The sequence below is a fragment of the Durio zibethinus genome, chromosome 13 (genome assembly GCF_047325235.1).
Source record: "Durio zibethinus cultivar Kanyao isolate XHJ-2024 chromosome 13, ASM4732523v1, whole genome shotgun sequence".
NCBI classification, from domain to species: domain Eukaryota; kingdom Viridiplantae; phylum Streptophyta; class Magnoliopsida; order Malvales; family Malvaceae; genus Durio; species Durio zibethinus.
The window spans coordinates 24,834,350-24,861,131 of NC_143174.1; the positions used below are offsets into that span (position 1 = coordinate 24,834,350).

General features: G+C 33.9%; 4 protein-coding genes and 1 pseudogene across 5 annotated transcripts; 1 reads left to right on the plus strand and 4 right to left on the minus strand.

Moving 5' to 3' along the window:
- Positions 1–5,696: 5,696 nt before the first annotated feature.
- LOC149515466 (uncharacterized) lies at positions 5,697–7,140 on the minus strand. Its single transcript, XM_089742496.1, has one exon. It carries the CDS (start codon positions 6,263–6,265, stop codon positions 5,900–5,902), a length of 366 nt encoding a protein of 121 aa, XP_089598622.1. The 5' UTR covers positions 6,266–7,140; the 3' UTR covers positions 5,697–5,899.
- Positions 7,141–11,130: 3,990 nt separating this feature from the next.
- LOC149515467 (uncharacterized) lies at positions 11,131–13,558 on the minus strand. The gene has a single exon (XM_089742252.1). The coding sequence runs from the start codon at positions 12,652–12,654 to the stop codon at positions 12,298–12,300; it is 357 nt and encodes a 118-aa protein (XP_089598378.1). The 5' UTR covers positions 12,655–13,558; the 3' UTR covers positions 11,131–12,297.
- A 2,070-nt stretch (positions 13,559–15,628) lies between these two features.
- LOC111303339 (uncharacterized) lies at positions 15,629–16,496 on the minus strand. Its single transcript, XM_022899520.2, has one exon. It carries the CDS (start codon positions 16,289–16,291, stop codon positions 15,941–15,943), a length of 351 nt encoding a protein of 116 aa, XP_022755255.1. The 5' UTR covers positions 16,292–16,496; the 3' UTR covers positions 15,629–15,940.
- A 2,365-nt stretch (positions 16,497–18,861) lies between these two features.
- LOC111303341 (transmembrane 9 superfamily member 11 pseudogene) lies at positions 18,862–21,450 on the plus strand (annotated as a pseudogene). Its single transcript, XR_016326783.1, has one exon. The product of XR_016326783.1 is annotated as a transmembrane 9 superfamily member 11 pseudogene (transcript).
- Positions 21,451–22,026: 576 nt separating this feature from the next.
- LOC149515468 (putative UPF0481 protein At3g02645) lies at positions 22,027–22,928 on the minus strand. Its single transcript, XM_089742440.1, has 3 exons — positions 22,340–22,928; positions 22,172–22,260; positions 22,027–22,080 (listed from the first exon to the last, which is right to left on the minus strand). The coding sequence occupies exons 1-3, from the start codon at positions 22,926–22,928 to the stop codon at positions 22,027–22,029; spliced, it is 732 nt and encodes a 243-aa protein (XP_089598566.1).
- Between the last annotated feature and the right edge of the window lie 3,854 nt (positions 22,929–26,782).

Sequence of the window (26,782 nt, forward strand, 5' to 3'; positions counted from 1 at the left end):
CCTTCTTACTCAAACATAATTAAAACAGCTTTTGTTTGCTCCAAACATTGATCCATCAATAATGAAAATAATTCCATGAATCCTTCGCCATATAAGTCCAAGGATCTGACTAAGAGGCCACCACCTATTTTTGATATACCAAAGATTTTCTCCATTAAAATAGTGAGGGATGATATGCATGTCTCACTTTTAGTGGTAGATATATATTCAACATTTTCTTGCCTAGTCCCCTCAAGATATCAATGATGATTGACTTCAATCATTTCAATTTCATTCATACTATAAAAAATATTTTAGGTCAGTATATACATAATTCAATAGTTATTATATTAAGTAATATTTATATCTGTGTTTTCTTTTATGTATAGAAAGAAAAATTATTATATTTTATTTGATAATGGAGTTTTTAAATTTTATTATTAAAATTAGTAGAATGATACATATCTTTTAAAATATAATAAAAGAATTCAAAACCGAAGATAAAAAAAAAGGGGTGGGGGGGAGAAAAAATTGAATGTTGAAATATCTCAAGCAAAGAAAAGCAAATTACAAGCCGAATCACCGACAAAAAGACAATAGCATCCAGCATCCAGAAACAGAATCGCCAAGAACTGCCCCACAAGACTACCCCAAAGTGATTCAATGTTCTTTCTTTCTTAATTACATGCATAGATGTTGTTAACAAATTTTTTCTCTGCAAGATTGGACAAATTACGCAAAAGAGTTTGTACATGCAAATGAGGGGGGAGGCAAAAGATTAATGAATACATAAATTAATGTATTTCAAGGCAGAGAAGGTGACATAATTAAGTTTGATCCAGGCTAGCAAAAAGATGCTATATTTATGCCTTCGGATGGATTTCTGTTCTGATATTTCATTGGTTAATTTTCCTTATAATCTGTAAATTGTGTTTCAATCACGATATGTGTGGTACAAATTTTCCCTAATCTTGATTTCGACTGCTCTTGCATGGAAATAGAAATGAAAAAAAAAAAAGATGAAACTATCTTTAGAAGTTAATTATTTTTCTAGTGTTGATAAGTAAGATTTTATGAAACAGTTACTTCATACATATTTCTTTCTCGCATTCATAGGTTGGCAAAGATACTTATCACCCTTGGGATATCTTGTTTTCTGTCTTGTGCATCGTTTGTCAATTAGAAAAGAAACAAGAGAATGTTGCAAATTTTATGGCAGTTTTTTCATGCCTTTTTCTGTGTGTAATGTGAGTGCTACATCGTCACGTTTCATGGAAACATGCCAAGAACATTAAACTCATATATATCTCTATATCAATATGATCGATGATATTAAGGGATTGGCCATTTTGAAGAAGCTCCTCCCTCTGTCCAGTCTTCACTTGGAAAAAACAAATTAAAATGTGATGTTTTCCACGTTCCTGCCTCTGTTTCGTAGCTGAATAATTTAGGATTCATGTATAATATTCGTGTGCTAAGGCTCATAGGAATTGCCATTTTACTTAATTTTCCTTGTAAAGTAAAATAACATAGAATTCTTATTTACATCTCTTGTTAATAACAATGCTTGTAAAGTTTTGATTTCACTGTCATGCATCGTTAATGATGCTTCAAGGAAGATCATAGATTCTGTTACATAATTTCCTCCCTCAAAATAGTAATAGTGGATAAAAGGGAAAAAAATGTAAATGTATGGTCGGGCTTTATTCAATTTCTGCATTAAAGCTCAATACGATGAAAAGTCTGCTTATGTCAAAAGTCGTGCTTTGTTAATAAAGTGTTGAATTCTTAACATTAGCGACTAAAATTTAATTCTTAACAATTTCAAATATAAAATATATATATATATATATATCTGTTTATGGTCATTTTTACCTAGGCCTTTCATCCCCTCTGGCTGCTCTTTTTCCTCTAACGATTCAATCACTAATTGCAAACTATAAAATCAGGAAAAGGAGGCATATAAGTATTAGTATGAATTTTGTTTTCTGATTTACTGAATTGCATAAGAGGAAACAAGTAGGAAAACTGCCTTTACGACTTTGTATTTGGCAGAAATTTACAAGGATGTAGCAACTAGCTAGCTACAAGAACTAATTTCTGTGCTCATTCCTCTACATAATTTCATTATCATGAGGAGTGGTAGAAAAATATGGAAATTATTTGAAAAAAGAAACTCTGTTTTCCTAACCTGTTTCCTTCTACTTGGCTGTATCAAACCTCTTTTATATCTCCATTATCTACATTTATATGTACCTGCTGACAAAGGCCCATTGACGTCTTCTTTGCTTCGGAGGAGTCACCAATAGATAGAACAGGAGGGAGAAGAGAACTTGGGAGTTGCAATAGACAAGGAGAAATCACTCAAAGCCTGTGTTTTGGAGAATGATAGATTCCTTGTACAGAAACAAGCAGAGGAACAAACACCTTTCAAGTTATGCAGCGCACAACCGCAATTGCGATGGTATGGCCTCCGCTCGATCTCTAAAACATACATTGCTAGGCTTCCTTCAAGGACACATCAGAGCATCATCTTAGCTGCTCCAGTGGCCATCCTCTCCTCTCTCTTCCTGCCCTTGTCTCAGATCTGAGAATGTGTTGCTAGTCTAGCATGTTTTTGAAGTGCATATATAACGCAAGGAATAATACAGAGATCTCCACGTTGAGTTCAAGAGGACTTTGTTCTTGAAAGTTCAACGTTTTTGTCAAGGGAAGATTAAGTCCCAAATGTTGGTACAAAGAGAGAGGGTATTTAAGCTTAATTTAAGCTTGAAAAGTTGTTGGATCAGTAATGCTTATACACTTTTAGTTGGTATAAGTAAGATTATAAGAATATGTGAAGAGAGTAATGAACTTGCTTGTAAAGTTAATTTCAACATCCACAATTTTTTTTATTCACAAATTATGGTTTTTTTTTTTTTTTTTTAAAGCTACATGAAAGTTGTATCATATCTTATTTTCCTCAAGAAAATGACCACTATCTCCATTTTTTTGCATTTATTTTAAAATTACTTTACAACATTATTTTAAAAATCTCTATGGAGCAATAAAAATTATTAATTTTTTATTGCTCTTTGCCAAACTCTATTCACCCAGGGCCAAGTGCAAGTAACATAATTTAATGCAACAGCTTAATAACCAAATTAAATCGACCAGATATAGGGTGATTATGTATATTTTCGTCTGAATTTCAATTTTTTTTCCATTCTTCACTCTATAGTATTTTCCTTTTGTACATCAAGTTTCTTAATCCATGATTGAAAATAACTAAATAACGTGAAATAAAAGGGATTTTGGGGAAAAAAAGTGGAACATTTTAATTTCTCTGTCCTTTAACTTGAAAAAAAATTACCCCACCTGGCTAAAATTTTTGTTGGACTGACAATGCTTAAAATTTAAGCAATTTCTTGAGGTCGAATGCATATGACGGCTGCTGAATATTGGAGTACTGTTTCAATTTCAACACTGAACGACTAATGCCACCTTTCATAGCAGTTATGGAACATAAAATCGAGGAAGAAAAAGGCAATCTAATGATTTGTCAGCTTGATATAGTGTTAAGGCTATTGAAAGAAACAAGAGAAAGTTGAAAAATATATAGCTTTACATTGAACAATGCAGAATCAACAGGGATGTAGTCAGCTAGAAGAACCATTAATTCACGCTTTTTTCCTAGTCTTGGATTTCATGAGTGCTGAAACCTGAAACTCAACCTGGGTTTCGATGCCTATGAATGAGGGAATACCAATCCAATTATTGCTTGTCCCCTTTGTCATTTGCTTTTCTAGAGGTAAAATAAACGGTTCCCAAAATTATTAGCTGGAAAATAAGGGAAAGAAGCTTGAATTGGTATTATATATGATGTGCAAGTGAAGTTACAAAATTCTGAAAGCAAATAATTAGAAAGGAGAAAAAAATCATCACATTGAACTCTACAGAATTTACAGGGATATAGTTTGCTAGAAGAATTCTTTACTTATCTTTTTCCCTAGTGTTTGAGAGTATAAATCTGAAAACAGATTGAAAAAGAAAAAGTTATCCATTTCCTAACCTGTCTTTGTATACTTAACTGTATCGAGGTCCTGACATGTCATCGTGGCTTCTGATCGAAGAGCCATCAGGAAGTGAAGATTGAGAAGAGAATTAGGAAGCTGATATGGACAAGGAACAATCAGTCCAGGGCTGTTTCTTAGGGAATGAAATATTCCTTGGACGAGAACAAGCAGAAGAACAAACCCCTTTTTAGCTTAGTCGGGGTTTTCATTTTCAAAAGGCTTTTGTCGTTTTATCTTATTCAAAAACTCAACTCGTTAAAAACTAATTAGAATTGACCTCTTTGAGGCCTTAACGGTCTTATTTTTCTGATTTCAAAGGAGAGCAACGCTCTATTATATGAAAAGAGAGAGAGAGTGGCTTAGTTTGAACCCAAGCTCTAATGTCTTCCTTAAAGCTTTTTGTCACTAAGTCAAAAAGCGGAAGACTTAACTGTCTTATTATTCATAGTCCAAATGGAACTGAATTTGATGCTATTCTTTTAGCTTGGAGGCCAGGTGGAAATGTTCAACTCAACGGTCACATTGTCACATAGTGTCCAAGTATTTGGAACTTTGCTCAATTTCATTAGCTGCTTAATTTTGTTGTTGGTGATCAAAAGTCAGGAATGGTGCCATTTTCTACGGTAGCCAGAGCCTAGACAAAAATCAATTATTCATATATGAAATTTCAAGCAACATATCAAAGTGAGGTGATGAAATAATCAGCCTGATCATTACATAAAATTGCTGATGACCACGAGTAGCATGAATGGCTTAATTATTCATGTTTTAAATTATAATCATCTAGTATTATATTCATATAATTAGTATTAGTTGAATAATCAATTATTACATTATAATCAAGTAAATGAAAAATTTGTTGTGGATATAAATGTGTCACAATAAAATTTAAAATTAGAATTTAATATAATTTTCTTTTGATCTTTCATACAATCGATTCTAAAATTATGGGATACGTAACTTGTTATTGTTGTTGTGATTATTATAATCAAGTTACAATCAATGAATAATTTATTAACAAATTAAAATATAACTAAACAGTTAAACTTACATATAATGAGATTTGAATCTAGGATTTCAAAGTCTTAAGACCTCTTCTTTACTGTTAAACCAAATCCTTACTGACGTGAATGCCTTAATTATTATTCAATAACCATATGTTCTATTATGCTTAGGTTAATTAATTTTATTTTAATTGAGAAATGAAGATCTTATGGTACTTGAGGCAAGCAATATCCGATGAAATTTCCAATTTCCTTTGTCTAGTACCCATGATGTAAGTGAAGCAATGGCACCTGCATGGAAAGAGGGTAAAATTTGAAGTTGCTGATTCCATTGCTGTGGAAAAGTATAACAAGAACATGCATCCATCCTTTTCCCCCATGTGGCTTCTAATTCTTTTTAAATATACATCAGGAAAACCTTCTGAAAAGTAAGGGCCTTTTTTTTTCTTTATCTGAACGAAGGGTATTAAAGAAGTAGGGAAATAGACAGATTTAACACCTGTTTTCCCATATATTTTTTCTTCTTTTGAGTCCATAAATTCACCAAAAAATAAAAATTAATGCACATCTATACTCTTCAATGTGCCTTAGATTTGCTATAACCAGTTTAGGATATGAAAGAATATTGGCAGAAATGTGGAAATTAAAATGGTCACTGTTCTTTAAAATAAAATGGTGGCTACAACCCCTTTGAACGAAAATAATTACAATGAATTCAATATGAGTTACATAGATGAACCTGAAAGAACCTGGATCGAATTCCTCTAGATAATTTCAATATCTTCAGAAGTGATATTGGATCCTAAATGGAAAAGAATTGGAAGGGGGCTAAAAATGGAAAAAATTTCAATTCTCTATTTCCTAACCTGCTTTCTGCACATAGCTGCTGTAATATGAAACCTCTGACATATTTTCGCCATCTATGTAGCAAAACCCCCTTGATGTCTTTGATTCATTGCTTCTAACGGAAGAGCCACCAAGAAGAGAAGATTGAGAAGAGAATTGGGAAGTTGCCATGGATAAGGAACAATCATTCCAGGTCTTTTTCTTGGAAAAGGATATATTCCTTGTACGAGAACAAGCAGAAGAGCAAACACCTTTTAACTTGTGTAAGGCACAGGTGCAGTTACGATGATATGGCCTCCGCTCGATCTCAATGTCTTGCATCACTAGGCTTCCTTCTAGTACAGACCGAAGCATCATCTCAGCTGCTGCTCCAGTGGCCATTCTCTTCTCTCTCTTCCCGCTTCTAAATCTCCTGTCTCTCTGTTACTCAAGTGTTTATATTTAAAGAGAATGAAAAAGTCTTTAATGAAGGGGCTGGTTTCAGTTGTTCAGTCTTTAATGCCGACCGAAAAAGAGGGTCTCTTTGGAAATAGGGAAATAATGAATGACTTGTTTTTGGAACTTTTTATTGCATGAAGTTGGGGTAAATTTCTCATAGACTTAACCGTTGGCGTTAAGATCATGAAGTTGGGGTAAATTTCTCATAGACTTAACCGTTGGCGTTAAGATGTCCTTTTTGACCAAGCGCTGGTTATAAACTGAAAAAAACTATGTGAGACAGTCGACTATTTTTATGTATGCAGCAAAGTATCCAATTTTAAAGTCTATATATCATATGCGTACTTCGAGAAGGCCTAATGTTCAACCAATTTTGGTTTTTGTTCTGTTTTTTTCAAAACTTTTTCCAACCTGACTGAGGTGAACTCTAGCAGTTTCTGTTGCTCATTTGTTGCTATATGCTGCATTCATTTCTCTATGGGTAGCCATGGAATCCTCCTTTCCTCTTTCAAGGACCAAATCCTTCTTTCCCAACAAAAAATTGTGAATTGGGTAGCCATGGAATTCTGAACCTTTATTCTTTTTCCCTTTTTTAGCTTCATGGAAGGAGCCAATGAGCTGTAGTTGAAGTAGAATCTGGCTTCCGGTTGGGAATGGAGTCCCATTGACAGCTGGGATCTTGGATGTAACATGACAAGGCACATGCTGGGTTCAGCTGAATGCAAGACTTTTAGTCAACTTTTTTTGTTTATGGTCGGCTAGAAAGCCAACCCATCTTTGCATTCATGTTCAAAACACGTATAATTAGGTTCCAAACTCCAAAACTCCCAACTTCCAACTTCTTTTACTTCTTTTCACTATGACATTAATATCAACTAAGTGGGCGTTTTCATTTTCAAAAGACTTTTGTCGTTTTATCTTATTCAGAAACTCGTTAAAAACTAATTAGAATTGACCTCTTTTAGCCTTAGTGGTCTTATTATTCGTAGTCCAAATGGAACTGAATTTGATGGTATTCTTTTAGCTTGGAGGCCAGGGTGGAAATGTTCAACTCAACGGTCACATGGTCGCATGGTGTCCAAGTATTTGAAACCTTGTTCAATTTCATTAGCCGCTTAATTTTGTTGTTGGTGCTCAAAAGTCAGGAATGGGACCATTTTCTAAGGTAGCCACAGCCTAGACAAAAAGCAATTATTTATATATGAAATTCAAGCAACAAATCAAAGTTAGGAGATGAAATAATCAGCCTACATAACATCGCTGATGACCACGAGGAGCATGAATGGCTTTTTTTTTTTTTTTTTTGAAGTTACAATTATCAAATATTACATTTATCATAACATCTATATCTGTAGACCTATCACTAGACAGTAATTTGAAGAATCATCATAAATTTTTTTTGTTTAGGTATAATTGGTCACCTCACTGAATTTGTCTATTTTTTAAAGAAAAATTTTAAGTTTGACTTAGGTATCTTTAATAGGTAGATTCAATATCTGCGAAATTAAAATTAAGTCCAAATATACGGTTACATGTAAGAAAAGTTATAGCACCTCACAACGCTTATCGAAAGATGATACTAGCTCAATTTCATGTTATCTATTAGGCCTTAAAAATTTTACTAAATAATTAATTATTAGAAATGATTCTTAATTGACTCTAATACTTTTAGTAAAAAATTAAAAAAAATTTCACCTCAAGAGTATAAAAAAAAATTACTATTTTTCTTTCAGAAACTCTATCATCAGATTATTTAACATTAAAAATTTTTCAAAGAAAGAAAAAGAAAAAAAATAATGATTTGACTTTTAATATAGATCTTTTTTTATTGTTTTATAAGAAAAAACTCATGCTTTTATTAAAAAAAAATTGATACTTTCAACTTATCTTTAAAAATATTTTTCTTGAGAATTTTATTTTCAAGAAAAATTAGTACTTCTAACTTTTTCTCAAAAATGTTTTTTTTTAATTTGATTTTCAAGAAAATTGATACTTTCAATTTTTTCTCAAAAATATTTTTCTTGAAATTTTTCATTTTCAAGAAAAATTGATACTTTTAACTTTTCCTTGATACTTTCAACTTTTTCTCAAAAATATTTTTTTATTTTTATTTTTGAGAAAAAATTGATATTTTTAACTTTTTCTTAAAAATGTTTTTTTGAAAATTTTTACTTTTAAGAAAAATTGATACTTTCAAATTTTCCTTAAAAATATTTTTTTTTATTTTTTATTTTCAAGAAAAAATGATATTTTTAATTTTTTCTCAAAAATATTTTTTTATTTTTATTGTCAAGAAAAATTGATACTTTCAATTCTTCCTCAAAAATGTTTTTTTCTGAAAATTGATACTTTCAACTTTTCCTCAAAAATATTTTTTTTGAAGTTTTTAAAATTGACACTTTCAACATTTCTTCAAAAATATATTTTTTTAAGTTTTTATTTCAAAAAAAAATTGGTACTTTCAAATTTTCCTCAAAAGCATTTTTTTTGAAAATTTTATTTTAAAGGGATCGATGAAAATTAAAAAATATTTAATTAAATGAATAAATGATTTCAATTTAATCCATAGATAAACAAGCAAAAAAAATCATATTAGTAGATAAATAATAACAAATAAATAAGATTTTTAAAAAATAAAAACCTTGGTTGCGACTCGATTAGGTATGACAAAAGTACAGCTCCAGAGACAAACATGGCTTAAATGGCTTAAATGTGGCTCAGTTTGATGGCTTAACAACGGCTCAATAAAACAAGTTAAACGGGTCAAGGCGCTGTAGGTTGGGTCAGACCAAAAGAAAACGTGCAGATCCTACCTTGCTTTTAACTCGAAACAATATCGTTTCTGTTGGGAATATTGACTCAAATCCCATAAGAGATTTGTTTGAGATTTGTTAGAGATTTGTTAGAGATTTGTCAGATATTGCTTGATGGACAGAGAAGAATTCTAAAAGGAAAGGGATTCTTAATAGGCAAGTTTGACTTGCAAGAGAAGAATTCTAAAAGGAAAGGGATTCTTAATAGGCAAGTTTGACTTACAAGAGAAGAATTCTAAGAGGAGTGGGATTCTTAATGGGCAAGTTTGTATGGTTATAAATATGTGAAGTCTCTAAAGGGTTAGGTATGAGAAAAAGATGTAAGAGAGTTGTAGGGTTTTGTGGGATAGACACCCCATAGCAGTATTGGGGCTCTACATCTTACGGGTGTGTATGTTTGTTTGTGAGTGGACTAGAGGAGATTGAGAGGGTCCACATAGGTATGGTGTATGAGAGCATATGGGTATGTGTTTGGTTATATTGAAAGAGTGCACAAGGGTTTGGGTTTGTGTTTGTTTGGGTTGAGAATACTCTATAAGATTAGAGGAGATTGAGAGTGTCTTATGAGTATTGATTGTTGAGTGAGGTTGATGATTAGATGTATGTTTGTAATTCTCTACAACTAGTGGATCTTGTTTCTCATCCGTGGATGTAGGTCAGTTGGACCGAACCACGTTAAATTGTTGTCTCTTGTGTGTTTGATTTATTGTTTGATTTCGCTTCCGCTGATGTGATTGGATTAGAGACTTTTAGCCCAATAAATGGTATCAGAGCTGTGGTGTTCCCCAACAGTTTCTAGGCACTATAAAAGCCACAGATTTTTCCTTTTCTTCAAATGCTACGCCTTTTTTCTCTCTTTTTCCTTCTCTTCTTGCTCTAGGTGATCTTCGATCACCGTTTCTCATTGAAATCATCGAAAAAATCATCAATTTTTGGGTTTTATCGTCGAAAATTAGATTTTTACCGAAAAGTCATCGAAAAACTTGAATTTTCATTGAAAAATTCAAGTGATTCAGGAAATTTTCAAAAAAATTTAGAAAAATCTCCAAAAAACCAATTAAAACCACCAATTCCTCTAAGAACCTCCTACTAAAAAATTAGTTCTAATTACTCCCATTTTCTCTCTCTCTTTTTTTTTTGTGTATTTGTTCTGTGATTGTTGGGTTTATATAAGGTTGGGTATAAGCTGAACGGGGATTTTGAAAATCAAAATCCCTATCTGTTTAATCCGTTTATCCTTTTTTTCAAAAAAAAAATCATCCCAGTTTCAAAATTTAAAGTCCTAATCCTAGCATTTTACTATGATTAAAACTCTGCTTCTATTTATCTATTATTTATTATTTATTTTGAAGCTTACCAAAAAATGAGTGTCTACAACATTCATATAATTAATTGTATAATTAATTAAAACATTATATTAAGTTAAAACTTCATGGTTTTAAAATATTTTCTTTACCATTAAGCCAAAACTTCATTGACATGAATAGCTTAATTATTGTTCATTAACCATATGTTTTATTATTCTTAGGTTAATTAATTTTATTTTAATTGAGAAATGAAGTTCTCATGGTACTCGAGGCGAGCACTATCCGATGAAATTTCCAATTTCCTTTGTCTAGTACCTATGATGCATGTGAAGCAATTGCACTTACATGGAAACAGGGTAAATTTTGAAGTTGCTGATTCCTTGCTGTAGAAAACTATAACAAGAACAAGCATCCATCCTTTTTCCCCTGTGGGTTCTAATTATTTTTTTATATAGAGCATATTGTAATTTAGAGATAAAAAAATTATTATAGGTATTAAAATTTAAAATTTAAAATTATTAAATATCATTTTTTTGAAATAATTACATAACCCAATCGGTTTAAATCTCATGTTCCTAATTACTTGTTTTAACTCAGTTGTATCACATGATTTTTTTAAGATTAATTGATGCATTGTCCTCTTATGGCGACGAAACAGTTGTAATGAAGTATTTTAGTATTTATTTATTTGTATACGTATCCTTGTAAAATCAGCATGCAACAACAAGAACTTTAAGCGAATCATGTTACAGATTTGGAAATACTAGTAATAAACTATTCTTTAATAAGGATTTGTATCACTTACCTTGTTTTCTCACTTAACACCCAAATGAACAAAAACAACTTCCTGCTCGCAGTTCTACATTACTCTCACTTCAAAAACTATCAAGTGCTTCAGGATTTAGGAATCTGCCAATGGTGTGGACTTGCATCATAAGCACATTGGTAAAATTGGACTTTATTAAGAAGATTTGAATTCTTAACTCTTACGATTAGACCAAAGAGAATTGACATTACACTAAAAAAACTCAATCTGAAGCACAAGGTCCTGATTGCTTTAATTTCTAACAGACAGCAGGAAAAGAAAAAAAAAAGTTTAGAAACAGAGAAAATGAAAAGGTAGCTAGAGGCTTAAGTGACTTGCGCTGTGGCCTATGGGTTTTGGCACTTGTTAGTCATAACTGTTGACAATTACCATTTACTATCAGCATCGATGCATTTCGGCTTCTAATTGCCTGCAACCTTTTGTACTGTCACAGGTTCTCAATATTGCAAATTGATCAACGAATTATTGACCCCAGCCTTGCCAAACTAGGAAATACACGGATTTTCAAAGACATCGGAAATATTATTTCTGAAACCAGATTGGATCCCATCACCACATAGGGCACGTCAGGAAAACCTTCTGTAAACTGAGGGCCTTTTTTTTTTTTCTTTATCTGAACGATGGGTATTAAAGAAGTAGGGAAATAGACAGATTTAACACCTGCTCTCCCATACATGTTTTCTTCTTTTGAGTCCATAAATTCACCAAAAAATAAAAATGAATGCACATCTATACTCTTCAATCCAAGTGATGCCTTAGATTTGCTATAATCAGTTTAGGATATGAAAGAATTTTGGAAGAAATGTGGAAATTAAAATGGTCAGTGTTCTGTAAAATAAAATGGTGGCTACAACCCCTTTGAACGAAAATAATTACAATGAATTCAATATGAGTTATATAGATGAACCTGAAAGAACCTGGATCGAATTCCTCTAGATAATTTCAATATCTTGAGAAGTGATATTGGATCCTAAATGGAAAAGAATTGGAAGGGGGCTAAAAATGGAAAAAATTTCAATTCTCTATTTCCTAACCTGCTTTCTGCACATAGCTGCTGTAATATGAAACCTCTGACATATTTTCGCCATCTATGTAGCAAAACCCCCTTGATGTCTTTGATTCCATGCTTCTAACGGAAGAGCCACCAAGAAGAGAAGATTGAGAAGAGAATTGGGAAGTTGCCATGGATAAGGAACAATCATTCCAGGTCTTTTTCTTGGAAAAGGATATTTTCCTTGTACGAGAACAAGCAGAAGAGCAAACACCCTTTAACTTGTGTAAGGCACAGGTGCAATTACGATGATATGGCCTCCGCTCGATCTCAATGTCTTGCATCACTAGGCTTCCACACCGAAGCATCATCTCAGCAGCTGCCCCAATGGCCATTCTCTTCTCTCTCGTCCCTCTTCTAAATCTCCTGTCTCTTTGTTCCTCGAGCGTGTATATTTAACGAGAATAAAAAAGTCTTTAATGAAGGGGCTGGTTTCAGTTGTTCGGTCTTTAATGCTGACCGAAGAAGAGGGTCTCTTTGGAAATAGGGAAATGAATTGACTTGTTTTTGGAACTTTTTATTACATGAAGTTGGGGTAAGTTTCTCATAGATTTTACCGTTGCGTTCAGATGTCCTTTTTGACCAACTAGTTACGAACTGAAAATGACTAAGTAACGGTCTTTTTTAATTGTGAGACAGTCGACTATTTCTATGTATGCAACAAAGTATCCAATTTTAAAGTCTATACATCGTATGTGTACTTCGAGGAGGCCTAATGTTCAGCCAATTTTGGTTTTTGTTCTGTTTTTTTTTTTTAACTTTCTTTCCAACCTGGCTGAGGTGAACTCTAGCAGTTTCTATTGTTCATTTGCTGCTAAATGCTGCATTCAGTTTCTCATATTCATGCAAATATAAATGGGCAGCCATGGAATCCTCCTTTCCGAACAAAAAATTGTGAGTTGGGTAGCCATGGAATTCTGAACCTTTATTCTTTTTTTTTTTTTCCTTTGTTTAGCTTCATGGAAGGAGCCAATGAGCTGTAGTTGAAGAAGAATCAATACTCTGGAATGGAGTCCCATTGACAGCTGGGTTCTTGGATGTAAAATGATAAATCACATGCTGGGTACAGTTGAATGCAAGACTTTTTGTCAACTTTTTTGTTTATGGTCGGCTACAAATCCAACCCATCCTTGCATTCATGTTCAGAACACGTATAGTTAGGTTCCCAACTCCAAAGCTCCCAACTTCCAACTTCTTTTACTTCTTTTCACTATGACATTGATATCTTCTTCAAAAAGGTTGCTGAGTTGCTCCCATTTTTAGTACTTCTCAATATCAGCCAGGAAAATTTCGTAAGAACTTTTAAAATAGTAATATTTTTATATAAATTAGAAAATAAAATTTGATTTCATTGTAGTAAAGAGAGGTATATTTGGAGCACATGCTGTCTGTCACGAATTTAAGGAGGAGTTTTGAATCTTACATCAGATATAAAAAGAAATCACTAAAGTATATAAAAGTTCACACCGCTTCTGTCTTGTGAAGCATTTTTTGTAAGAAAAAACCGTGAGGTCAAGGGGGTTAAAGCGGACAATACCTCACAAGGATGTGAACCATGACAATTAAGCTGATTTATGACGTCAGATGAGTGGATGTCCGAATTTTAGAACCGCGTAAATCAGAGCTTAAGTCTAAACCCGTGACAAGTGGTATCAGAATAAAGGAATAACCAATCCCTAGGAACTCTCATGTGTGAACTGTGGCGAAGCATGGCTCTCCGCCTAGGGGCTTCCACGTCAAGCACCCTGTGGGGTAGGCAGGGTGGGAGTGCTCAGATAGGTACCCTTTATTACCACCATGACTCGATTCCATGCCAAGCGCCCAGCGGGGTAGGCAAGGTGGGCCGATCAGCAGATCGAGTGGTGCTCCTCCACGTCAGAGAGTGATAAAGTGATATCAAAGTCAACCTTAAATCGTTTGATCCACTCCAAACGCCTCAAAGGAGGTAAGCAAAGTGATCAGCTTTCGTGACGAAGATGTCACGAGGTTGGATAAGAGAGAATATCACGGATATAAAGAAGAGTTATTAATCTCACATCGGATATAAAAGGAAAGTCACTATGAGATATAAAGGTTCACACTACTTCTGTCTTATGAGGCACCAAAATGAACAATAACTCATAAGGGTGTGAATCATGACAGTCAAACTTATCTAAAATACCGGATAAATAGATATCCGAATTCTGAAATAGTATGGATCGGAGCTTAAATCTCGACCCGTGACTGTCCATGTTTTCATGTAATAAAAAATAAAAAAAAGCAAATTCAATTAGGTCATCTAACTTTTTGTCTAATGGTGCATTGAGCCACTCACTCACCCATTTGCCCACTCCCGGCCAGCTTCACCTCCATTTTGGTTTTTCTTTTGACATTTCTGGAAAAGAGAGCATTTTTTAATATTAATAATTGATAAACTATAAATAAACCAACTTTCCATTCTTTTGTTTTTTTTAAAATAAACACATAGTTAAGTAGCCATAGGATGCATCGAGCAAAGCAGCAGACCATATATGACCCGCAACAGCAAGAATATTATAACGTTGGATATGCCCTAAACTCATAAAAGACAGATAAACTACATTTCCAATGCTACTTTTTTTTTTCAATTGTTTTGTCATACTAATCTTGATCTGATCTTCAGTTCTTCACATCACATTAATCTAGAAAAATATAATTCAAAATTAACAGTTAAAACATAAAAAGAGAGAGAGAGGAAGAGTTTAAGGTTAGAGAAGTTGCTGAAAGATACCTTAAAAAACAGTAGAAAAGATGAATTATTGTGTGATTTATTATGAAAATTTTAATTTTAATAATCACATAGCAATTTTTATTAATCTCAAATATATATATATATATATATATATAAGTTAGAGACGTACCATTTTAGTAAGCAAACTCAAAACGTGTTTTACAAAAGCGAACTTGAAAACAACTTGCTTTAAGCAATTTCGTCATCAACTTGCTTAACTCAAAAGCAAAAAACGTGTTTTACAAATGCCCACTTGGAAACAAGGGTGGTACTTATCAATAATCAAATATCAGCTAAAGAAAAAAAACATGTTTAAAACTTAAACATATATAGTTTACCCCTTTATTAAGAACTTAAAATTTTTGAGATAATGAATTACTTCGATAAAATTAGGTTTAAAATTGAAATTCAGAATCATTAATTTCTTTTTGACATAAAAAAGAGAATGATTTCTTCCCCGAAGCAAATTCATGATTTATTCTCATATTCTAGATAACTAACTACTTTCCATGATGAATTAAAGCAAAACCATGATCAATCATTCAAATCCAAGAAGTAAATAAGAAAAAAAAAAGTTGTTGCTTGTTGGGTATGCTCTAATATACACAGATGAAAGGATTTTATGTATGAACAAACTTTACCCCACAACCCCAAGTACAGAGCAGCAATTTTTGATTTAGGCCATTCTTTATGGATTTACAAAGGCAAATTAATTTAAAAAAAAAAATGGCATCAATCAAAAACCTTTTGAAACCTTCCAATGGTTTTTTTAATCATCACCCCATCACTGTACTTATTCTTAAACCAGATCAAAAACTTGATCCAACTGCCAACATAAAAAAAAAAAAAGGCCAAAATTTATTCATTCCCTTTCATTTTAACACCTTAGCAGCTGCCAGCTTATTATCTTCCTCCTCTTCTTTACATGATCCCAATTGCCGCTTCCCAGCCCCACGAAACCCAGCCAAAGCTGGTAAAGAAGACGGAGAAGAATGACAAGAGGCTGCTGCCATGGTCAAGCATCCCTCACTCCAGGCTCTCCTTATAGGATAAGACACGTTCTCGCTTTTAGGGGATGCATGGGGACAATTCCCTCGTGACTTGTCGTGCAGGGCACAGCGGCAGTTCTGATGGTACGGCCGGTTATCGATGCCGATGTCGTAGCCGGAGATGCACCCTTCGTAAAGCGACCGGAAAAGTCCATCAGCAGCTCCTGTGGCCATGTTCCTTAATTGCAGCGACCAGAAACCCTGTGCCTAACCTTTCAATGGATATAAACAATAAAACAATTAATGGTGGCATTTATAGAAAGTAGTTATGATAGTTAAATAGAGGGAAAAAACAAATAGCTAATTTGTTGGGGAGCTGTATATGCGGCAATGGCGTGGGCCATCAGCGTTGTGGGAGCCGTGTCTTGTTGGTGTCGATCCATAGACTTATCAGCATACATACATGTTAATTTTTTTGGCCTTATTTATCTGTTTTGTGTGGAAAGATCAGAAGCTAAAGAAATAGGAGAGAAAATTGGAGAAACTGGGGAAATTACCGACAAGAAACATCTTGGGTTGTCTCAAAATGCATTGCATTGCAGGCTTTACTTTATTGACTAAAATTTTGTAAGACTAGTGTTTGGTATGATTCTCTACGGATTATGCTATTGACTGTGGTCTTTACCTCTTTTTTTTTTTTTTTTGTTCATAGTGGTCAGTGGCTCTTGTTACTGATCGGTTAGTCCTATGAAATTGATAGGAACTGTCAATTTAGGGGGCAAACCAAGAAAGTTTAAGATTAATGCTAGCTCGGAGTGGGGGGCATTACTTATTGGCAGGAATTATTAATGTAAATATTTCTTGGTGTAAAATGGGTATGGCACAGGCATAGCCCATTGAACTCATACAGCGGCCTAAATTGCTTGGGTTGGGTGTGGTGTGAATTTCTCCAACACAAGCAGTGACTCATCCAGGGGTCGGCATATATCTTTTGGAGCTTTTGAAAAGCATATATACCATAGGTTTTGGATCCAATAGGACGATGGTTAAGATGGGTTTCATTGAAGGTATGGGCTTGGGCAACAATTCACAAGGATTGTCAATCCGTTAGTCTCTGCTAGGCTCCCATAATCGGAGGATTGGGTGCTTATCATTAGATGGGCCTCAAAATGAATATACAAAAGGCTAGTTCCTATTTAGCAAATCATAGCATTCATTTCACTTTCATTGTACGTTTATTGTAAGTAATAAAGCTTCTTGTTTTTCTGGCCCAAAATCCATGATCGGGTAACCTTACTAAGATGGCGACATGGAATTTTGATCCAGGATGTTCGCATAAAAGATTGCAAAAGCATTAAACGAGCTGCTGTGTGCGTTTGGAGCTCATCAAGGCATATTTTTTTGGCGTGGTTTTGACTTGTGGGAGTTGTGAAAAACTCTTGGTTTTGAATGCTTGCCCATGTGACACAAGTCAGTCAGAAAGATGTGAAAAACGGTTCTGAACTTCCTCCCCTGAGTCTTTATTTTTTGCTTTTGGTAAGATATCTGCATCATGGCCTGTATGGTATACCTTTCATTCTTTAAACATTCTATCAGAATATTATTTCTAGCTAAGAAGAGGTGTATAATGAGACAAGTTCATGTGCATTAACAGCTCACTTGACTCCAAAAAATGGAGTCTTGTTTCCAACTCCCAAGCCATATGATTGTTTTAGAAACACATCAAGTTGTTTTTAATTAGCTAAAACAATCAAATTGTTTGTTTTTTTTTTCCTAGTTTCATTGTCATTTTCAATGTAGACCCATTTACTTTGTTCACAAAGTGGGTAGATTTAGATGTAAACCTACTTGTTGAGACTAGAGAGACATTGGTAAAGGTCTCCAAGAGAAGTTAAAAAAAAAAAAAAAAAAAAAAAAAAAAACCTTGGTTTTGTGTAAAAAAATAATGATCTAAGACAAAAAATTCATATTTTTAGCATAAAAAAGCATTCAAATTTTATCAACTCAATTAACTATTGTTGATGAAATTGTCTATATTACCCATTATTTGCATCATAATTAGGATTCTCACAAATGCCTTTCATTTTCAAGCAAATGAAATATATATAAATTTATATATCTAAGTTTTTTAAAAAATATAAATTAACATGTTTTAAAGATTAATATTTATTTATTAATGAAATGACATCATCTAATTTATTGATAATATATAAAATCTATATATTAACAATGCATCAAATATAAATTTTACACATAAAAGTTTTTATTTAGAAATTAATTTAAAAATTGATTAAGCCTAATAATTGATTTAAAAATTCAATTGGACCAAGGAAATGATTTAGTTGCTTTTAATTTTTACTACTTTCATTTTATTTTAAAACTAGAAATTAAAAATGTATTAAATGTTTTTACATGGATGAATTATCATAATTAATCAACTTGAATTAATTTTTATTATACTATTTATGGTTATTTTAGAGTAAGGTACTTTTCAAAGAAAAGAAAATTACAAAATAATGCTTAAAAAAATCTATTAACATTCTGTTTGATAAAAAAAAAAGAAAAAAATAAAAAATCCTTTGAATAGAAAAATTATTGAAAGGGGTTCAAATTAAAAATGTTTAATAATAGAAAGTAAAATTTACCATTAAATGAAAATAATGGGCTCGGTTAGGGGCATTATAGTCAAATAGACAAGAAAGATACAAAAAGGGCGAAAAATCCTCTCACCCTCAATACGGTGTCGGATGACTCGTCAGCAGAAGCGCACAAGGCCAAAAATATAAGGCCCGTTATCGTGCCCTTACTTTTGCTATTTTTTTTTTTCTCTCGAAATATCAGTTTCCTTAAAAATAAATTTCTATGTTTGGATTTCGATTTTCTTCATAGAGACTCTTCGCCTTTTTCTCTCAGGCAATTATAATTCTGCTTCCAAAGGTCAGTCGCATCCATTCTTCCTTTACGTATTTCTTCAATATTATATGCTCTGCTTTGTTTACTCGAAACCCACGTCGAAATTCACCTAAATCTTTTTTTTTTTAACTCATTTCTGGATCTGGGTTTTCCCAAATCTGACATAATTTGGACTTAATGGGTAATTTTGGGATTTGGGTATTGACAATTTGCTTGATGTTTCAATCTGGATATGGGTTTTATCTGCCTGGTAGTTACCCTCACAAATATGTGGTTGGGGACCCTTTATCTGTCAAAGTGAATTCCCTAACTTCCATTGACACTGAAATGCCCTTTAGCTATTACAGTTTACCCTTTTGTAAGCCTGCAGAGGGTGTTAAGGATAGTGCTGAGAATCTTGGTGAGCTTCTCATGGGAGATCGGATTGAGAACTCACCGTATAGGTTTAAGATGTACACTAATGAGACCGAGATCTTCTTGTGTCAATCTGATAAGTTATCGGCTGATGATTTTAAGTTGTTGACAAAGAGGATTGATGAGATGTATCAGGTTAACTTGATTCTTGATAATTTGCCCGCTATAAGGTATACCATGAAAGAAGGTTTTATGTTGAGGTGGACCGGGTACCCAGTTGGGGTTAAGTTTCAGGATGTGTATTATGTATTTAATCATTTGAAATTTAAGGTGCTGGTTCATAAGTATGAGGAAACGAATGTGGCACGTGTGATGGGGAGTGGGGATGCAACTGAGGTTATACCCACTGTTGGCAAAGGGGGATCGAATGTGCCTGGGTATATGGTTGTTGGGTTTGAGGTGGTTCCTTGCAGTGTCATGCATAATGGTAACTTGGTTAAGAACTTGAAAATGTATGGGAAGTACCCATCTTCAATTAAATGCGAGTCAACTACTGTGTCTATGCCTATCAAGGAAGGCGAGCCGGTTGTCTTCACCTATGAGGTTGCCTTTGAGGAGAGTGATATCAAGTGGCCATCTCGTTGGGATGCTTATTTGAAGATGGAGGGATCCAAAGTCCATTGGTTCTCGATCTTGAATTCTCTTATGGTGATCACTTTCCTTGCTGGTATAGTCCTTGTGATCTTCTTAAGGACTGTTAGGAGGGATCTGACCCGGTATGAGGAGCTTGACAAGGAGGCCCAAGCACAGATGAAAGAGGAGTTATCTGGCTGGAAGCTAGTTGTTGGAGATGTTTTCCGTGCCCCATCCAATCCTGCTCTTTTATGTATTATGGTTGGGGATGGAGTTCAGATCCTGGGGATGGCTGTTGTGACAATATTGTTTGCCGCTCTTGGATTTATGTCTCCAGCATCCCGTGGAACTCTTATTACAGGTATGCTTTTTTTCTACATGATTCTGGGTATTGCAGCTGGCTATGTTGCCGTTCGTCTTTGGAGAACAATTGGCTGTGGCGATCACAAGGGATGGGTTTCTGTTGCTTGGAAGGCTGCTTGTTTTTTCCCTGGTATTGCCTTTTTGATTCTGACCACTTTAAATTTCCTGTTGTGGGGAAGTCATAGCACAGGAGCTATTCCATTTTCTCTCTTTGTTATTCTACTTCTACTTTGGTTCTGTATCTCGGTTCCACTCACCCTAGTTGGTGGATACTTTGGGGCTAAGGCACCTCACATTGAATACCCTGTTCGAACCAACCAGATCCCTCGGGAAATTCCTGCTCAAAAGTACCCATCATGGCTGTTAGTTCTTGGTGCTGGAACTCTACCTTTTGGTACCCTTTTCATTGAGCTTTTCTTCATCATGTCTAGCATCTGGATGGGGAGAGTTTACTATGTCTTTGGCTTTCTGTTCATTGTTCTTATCCTGCTTGTTGTGGTTTGTGCTGAAGTATCGTTGGTGTTAACTTACATGCATCTCTGTGTGGAGGACTGGAAATGGTGGTGGAAATCCTTCTTTGCTTCTGGTTCAGTTGCTATATACATCTTCTTGTACTCCATAAACTATCTCATATTTGATCTTAAGAGTTTGAGTGGACCTGTCTCTGCTACTCTGTACTTGGGGTATTCTCTCTTCATGGTTCTCGCAATCATGTTTGCAACAGGCACTGTTGGATTCCTTTCTTCTTTCTGGTTTGTGCATTATTTATTCTCTTCTGTAAAGCTGGATTGAAGAAGTTTCTCCAAATACAAAAATTAGCACATTGAAGAGGCAATTGGTTATTGAAGAGGCTCGGGAGAAAAGAATTCGACCCCTACATTAGTCAATCATCTGTTACTCGTTAATTTGAGCTTTACTTTGTTAGGAAACTTTATTAAAAATGTAATAACAATAATTTCGCCCAGTTTTGCTTAATTCTTTACTAGATGTCTATGATGCATGATAATGCAGAACGAGTCTGTATTGGACGCCAGATTTAGGTTGTGTTGGTAACTTTCTTTATGGTACCTTATACTATTTAGCTATTTTCAGTCTGAATGCAATGAGCAAAGTACATCACGTTTTTCTTTTGTTTCTTTTGTACTTTTCTGCCCATTTTTCCTCCAGGTTTAACTCAAAAAATGCTTTTAACATCTTAAAAATAGGATTGCTGCCCGTGATGATGGCGTTTTCATTTAGCCCCATTGGTTTTGAAATTGGGACACCTTCCCAATTGTGACACCATGACCTTAATTTCCTTGGTTGTTTTTGTACGCTTGTGGTATTGCACCACACCTAACGGTCCTACCCTTCTTGACGCAGTCATCGAAAATTGAAATAGAACTCCTTACTTACAGAATTGCTGCACTTCCATTTGAAAGGATTTGCACCAAAGAAAACAAGGATTCTAACTGCTAGTATTCACGTCTTAATTTATAAATTACCAATACTAAATCGTTTGTACGGCCTCAAATTAAAAGAAATTATAGTCACAAGCCTAAAGTTGTAGCTTCATAGTATGAGGCTAAAGTCGATTTGCTGGCAGGAATGAGCTAAAAAGGCGTAGTGCCAATGGGCAAATTTGTGGAAGTTCATTTTTTAAAACACTACAGCTGTGGAAATGTGTGGTGATAATGCCACAAACGCTCCTCATGAAGAACTCTTGATTACTTAATGATCATAACCTTTTCATATACCATAGAAGGTTTAAATACATCTAGCTACATGAGCATAACAATACCTTAGTTTAGTCAACCAAAATAATCACATCGAAACATATAATATATTATATATATATATATATTTACAAACACTCACAAACACACACGTGTGTGCATATAAACTCATTGGAGATGGACTCGTAAAAATATTAGATGAATCATTTAGAAACAACAAGAGATCTAATTAATGTTAGTAATTTTTAAAACTGGCTCGTTAGGTAGAAAACGATGGAGGACAAGACAAAGTTAACAAAGTTACTCTGAAGTTTAATGAAGAGACGATTAGCATATGTGAAAACTTTGGCCCGATGTGTTTGACAGTAGCGATTAATATCTTCAACTTGCTTAGTAATTATGAGGCTATCATACAGATCGAGCACTATGTCCTTCGAAAGACTGCTAAAGAGAGCCACCACTTCTTCGCCACTTCTTGCAGCCGCTGTAATAATCCCTTTCTGCTGTAGCAACTTAACGTCTTCTGGTGTATCGACAAGGCCATAGAACAACATAACGAGGGATGTGAAATATGGTGCAGGATGGCTATTAGTTTGCTCATAAGCCACCAAGTTTCTTAGAAATAGTTTGGTTCTGCTTCCTATGAATAATGTAGGAATTTTCAGGTTTGACTCCTTCAACTCCATGTTTAAAAGGTTTCCGGAATTTTTCTCCAGTCTCAGGCCTGCCTGTTTAAATCTTTCAGCATTACAGACCCAACCTTTCATTGGGAAATTAGATTCTTTGCGCAACAAACTGCTTTCGGGTTGATAATCACTGGAAATGAAGCTAGACTGAAACAAAGCCAGTAGATGTTGATAATTGCCTTCAATATTAGAACTTTCAATTGGCATTTTATCCTTACCAGGCCACACAGGTTAAAAAAATTGAAGAGCAAGCCTGTTCAGGGAACTTCCATCTTCTTCACTATATCCAGTTAACCTGAAAATTTCATGGAACATGAACAAAGGAAGCTGATTTTCTAGCACCAGTAAATCCTGACGTAAATTGGGAACAATCCATCGGGTGGCAAAGATGGGGTCGTTGGCGTCCTGCCCCTGCAATCCCATATAAATATATATTGTTGTCTTAAAACATTTCTGCCAGAAATATGCTATAAATTTAATCCAAGTTGTAGCCGTAGTTGTATATGTCAGGAATAGTAACTTAAATCTCATAAGAAGAAAAAACAAAATGCTACCTTATATAAATGAGTTTATATATGATGCATTGTACATTATCAGTAAATCTCATCTTATTAATGAATGAGTATTAATTCTTAAAATAAATATACAAAAATTTAATCTTTTTTTTTTTTAAAACTTACTCATTAACGAGATGTCATTCACCTCATTAATAAGATAATATATCTAATTTACTAATAATGTATAAAATCTATATAGACTATGCTCAAATATAAATCTAACATAAATTATATATCTACACATAGCGCACACATTTTTGCGTTCAAACGGAATAGCTCAATTATGAAGCAACCATCCATCAGCATCATCTTCACAAAGTCATCACTGCTGATTGTATTGAAGTCCTTTAAGTAGCATTTTCTGGTCTTATTCTCCAGTTTTTTCATGGCACCAAGGAGGCTAGAAAGGAGGCTAGAAAAGAGGTCTTGTTTGTCATTTTCTTCTAACATGCGATGTAGAAACTTCAACTTTCGAGCTTCCATGTCTTCTAATCCCGAACTTTTGTAGTGAAATGGACCTATTGAGACAATCCTAGGTCTGTAAGCTCTCTCATCTTCTTCTCGCATATGTTGCGGGACTCCGCATATACCGCACTGAAGGATTGACGCAGAGGGAATACTTGTATTACTGTTTAGTTGTGGTGACTCTGAACGAATTTGGCTATCGATATTTAGCTCTGGTGACTCAAAATGAATAGTAGAATCGAGGTTTAGCTCTGATGATTCAGAATGAATTCCATGATTGACACTTGGCTCTAGAGAGTTAGAATGAATGCAGGTATCAATGTTTAGCTCTGATGACTCAAAGCGAATCCAGGTATTGATGTTTAACTCCGATGACTCGGAACGAACCTCAGTATCATTAGTGTCTAGTTCTGATGTCTCGAAATCCCGGTTTTCTTCACTTGACAAGTAGGATTCCAATTCGATAGTCCAACCCGAATTTTCACCCATATTGAGAGCGCTAGCTAGCCACAGAACAAGAAAATATAACTCAGTCAATGCATTTGCAGTCTAGAAATATCTAGACAAGGCGAGGAGCAAAGGGCTGTTGATAGTCTTCAAAAACACGTTGTCTCCGAAATTTTGTTGAGGCAACATGGAAAATTCTTCATACCATTCTGGGAAGATTTCGAAATTGACTAAACGCATATAAATTGGATTTAATTATTCATTTCAAGTGGTAAAGAAGTGGGAACTCTGATAGATTCAGATCAAACTTTTAAACTATATTAGGCTGGAGAGGAAACCGACAGGGAGGAAACATAGTTTTAATGTGCAGTAATAGTGTGTCAGAACGAGCCTTTTATTAGTGAAAGAACCCAGTCTTTGCATTGCAGCTTAATTTCTTAGAAGAAGCAGTGGAAGTTGTTTGTCCCCTGGGAATATAGGCCGCCGACCAGCTGGAAACAATGCATCTGCAGGTTCTCCTTTCATACTTCAGAAATTTTATTTGACACTGTTAGCTGCTTTCTTCCTTGATGTATCTTCCCTCTAGTACGGGATCTCATTTGTTGAAGTTGTTTTTCACATGTCTATGTCTGGGAGGAGAGAAAGAGAAAAAAAAAAAAAAAAGAAGTTGAAGGGAATAGAAAGAAGAAGGAAATGCGTGAATTTGTCTCTCTTTATCCCCTTAAAATCGAATCTTTTCTTTTCACCAATACAGGGAAACACCCATTCAACTATGTCATTGTGTTTATCTTCATCAACTTTATTTCCTTCGACTTTCCTTTCCTCTTTCTCACCCTTTCCCAGTTTTCCTTCGTCTAAATTTTCTTTCCTTCCTACCTGATGATGTGTGGTCCACCAGGCTGTTTGTGTACTGCCTTCCTATCCAAAGTTTGAGCTGAATTATTTTGACTTCAGTTGACCAATAACAAAAATGATTTGGACTGTTTATAGGAAAATAGTTTAGGAACTGGCCAATTGGAATTTAGAGTAAACATGGAAAATTTGCTTTCTGATATCCAAATTAACGTGGAAACTTCGAAATCCTTACCCAAATTGGCTTATCACTTGGTTCCTAACTATCTTTGTTTCTTTATCATTATATAAAGTGCATTTCCCTCATAATTGTTGATAAATGCATGAAAATACTTTCATATGAGTTTAAAATATGAGATTTTTTTATTTTTATAAAAGAAAATACAATATTTTTTAACTGTTTTGATTTATATTTTGGGAGTGAAAACAATTTTTTTATATAAAAAAATTACAACATGAAAATAAAGAAAGAATTATAAATAATTAAATATCGAGAAACTTAAATATGCTGAATATAATTTAATGATAATTATATAAATTAATTGAATTTAATTTTAAATTTGTATTTGACAAAAACAACCTTGAATTTGTAACAATGTCTTTGTAATAAAGATGAAATCTCACTGTATGCTTGTCGAGGTTTAATTCAAGATTGAAAAGAAAGTAGTCTACCTTCACATCCAAAATATTTTTATTAAAATAATAGAATATTATTATTTTAAATTAAATAGAAAGCTAAAATAACTAATAATTGCTATAAATGATAATTTAATTAATTTTAGAAAATTATCTGTAAAAACACTTATTAACAAAGTTCTTAATAAAATAAAATGGAATAAACTACACTTTGAGTTTGGGCTTAAAAATCTTGATTCAAGATGCTAAGGACAAAGGGTGGCTTCTTGATGGATACCCATGGAGCTTTACCCAGGCACAAAGTTTGGAAGAATTGAATATTATACCAGATATATACATTGTATGAGATGTATATATGTATCTTATGTACTTATGTTGGTTCTCCTTTACTGCTCAAAAGTCGTTTGAAATTTACTGATCATACCCATGAATGGAAAGTTTCTTAAGATGTACAAATTTTCCAATGGAGATTTAAGTCTTCAAACTGTTTTTTCCTTTATCAATGTTCCAAGTTGGTAGAAACTAGAAAGTCTATACTATACGATTTAGAATGGACGGATTTTTTTGCAAGTGATCTCATGGCATTCTATATAGACTCTTATCTCCTATCCTTTCCTACTGGAGGGTGAGTTTCCTCTTCCTAATATGACATATTTTCTCGTGCATGATCAAGGACAATAATAAATTGGCTAAGCTAGAGATTTCATCTAAAAAAATTTAGTGGAATAATCTTTGTTCAAGTATTATCATTTCATGATTTCAGAATTATATGACATATCCATATGTTTACGAGCTGTACAAGAGGGTGGATGAACCATCTGGGGAGGAAAAATATCTTTCATTATCAACATTTAAAGAAAGGTCTTCCATTGATGAAATTAATGATGCTTCCCTTGGAAAACCAAGGTAATTAAGTTGCATTCATTCATCATCTATTATTTTAGAAACAGCTCCATTTTCATCTTTGTTTTCCACTATTCCTAATGTGATAATTTCATTTGGATTTCTCTTTGCAGAAATAAAGACAAGATAAGATAGCCTATGCTATGGAATTTGGTAAGATGAACATCCTTGTTCTTAGTATTAACTTTTAATACTGTCTCT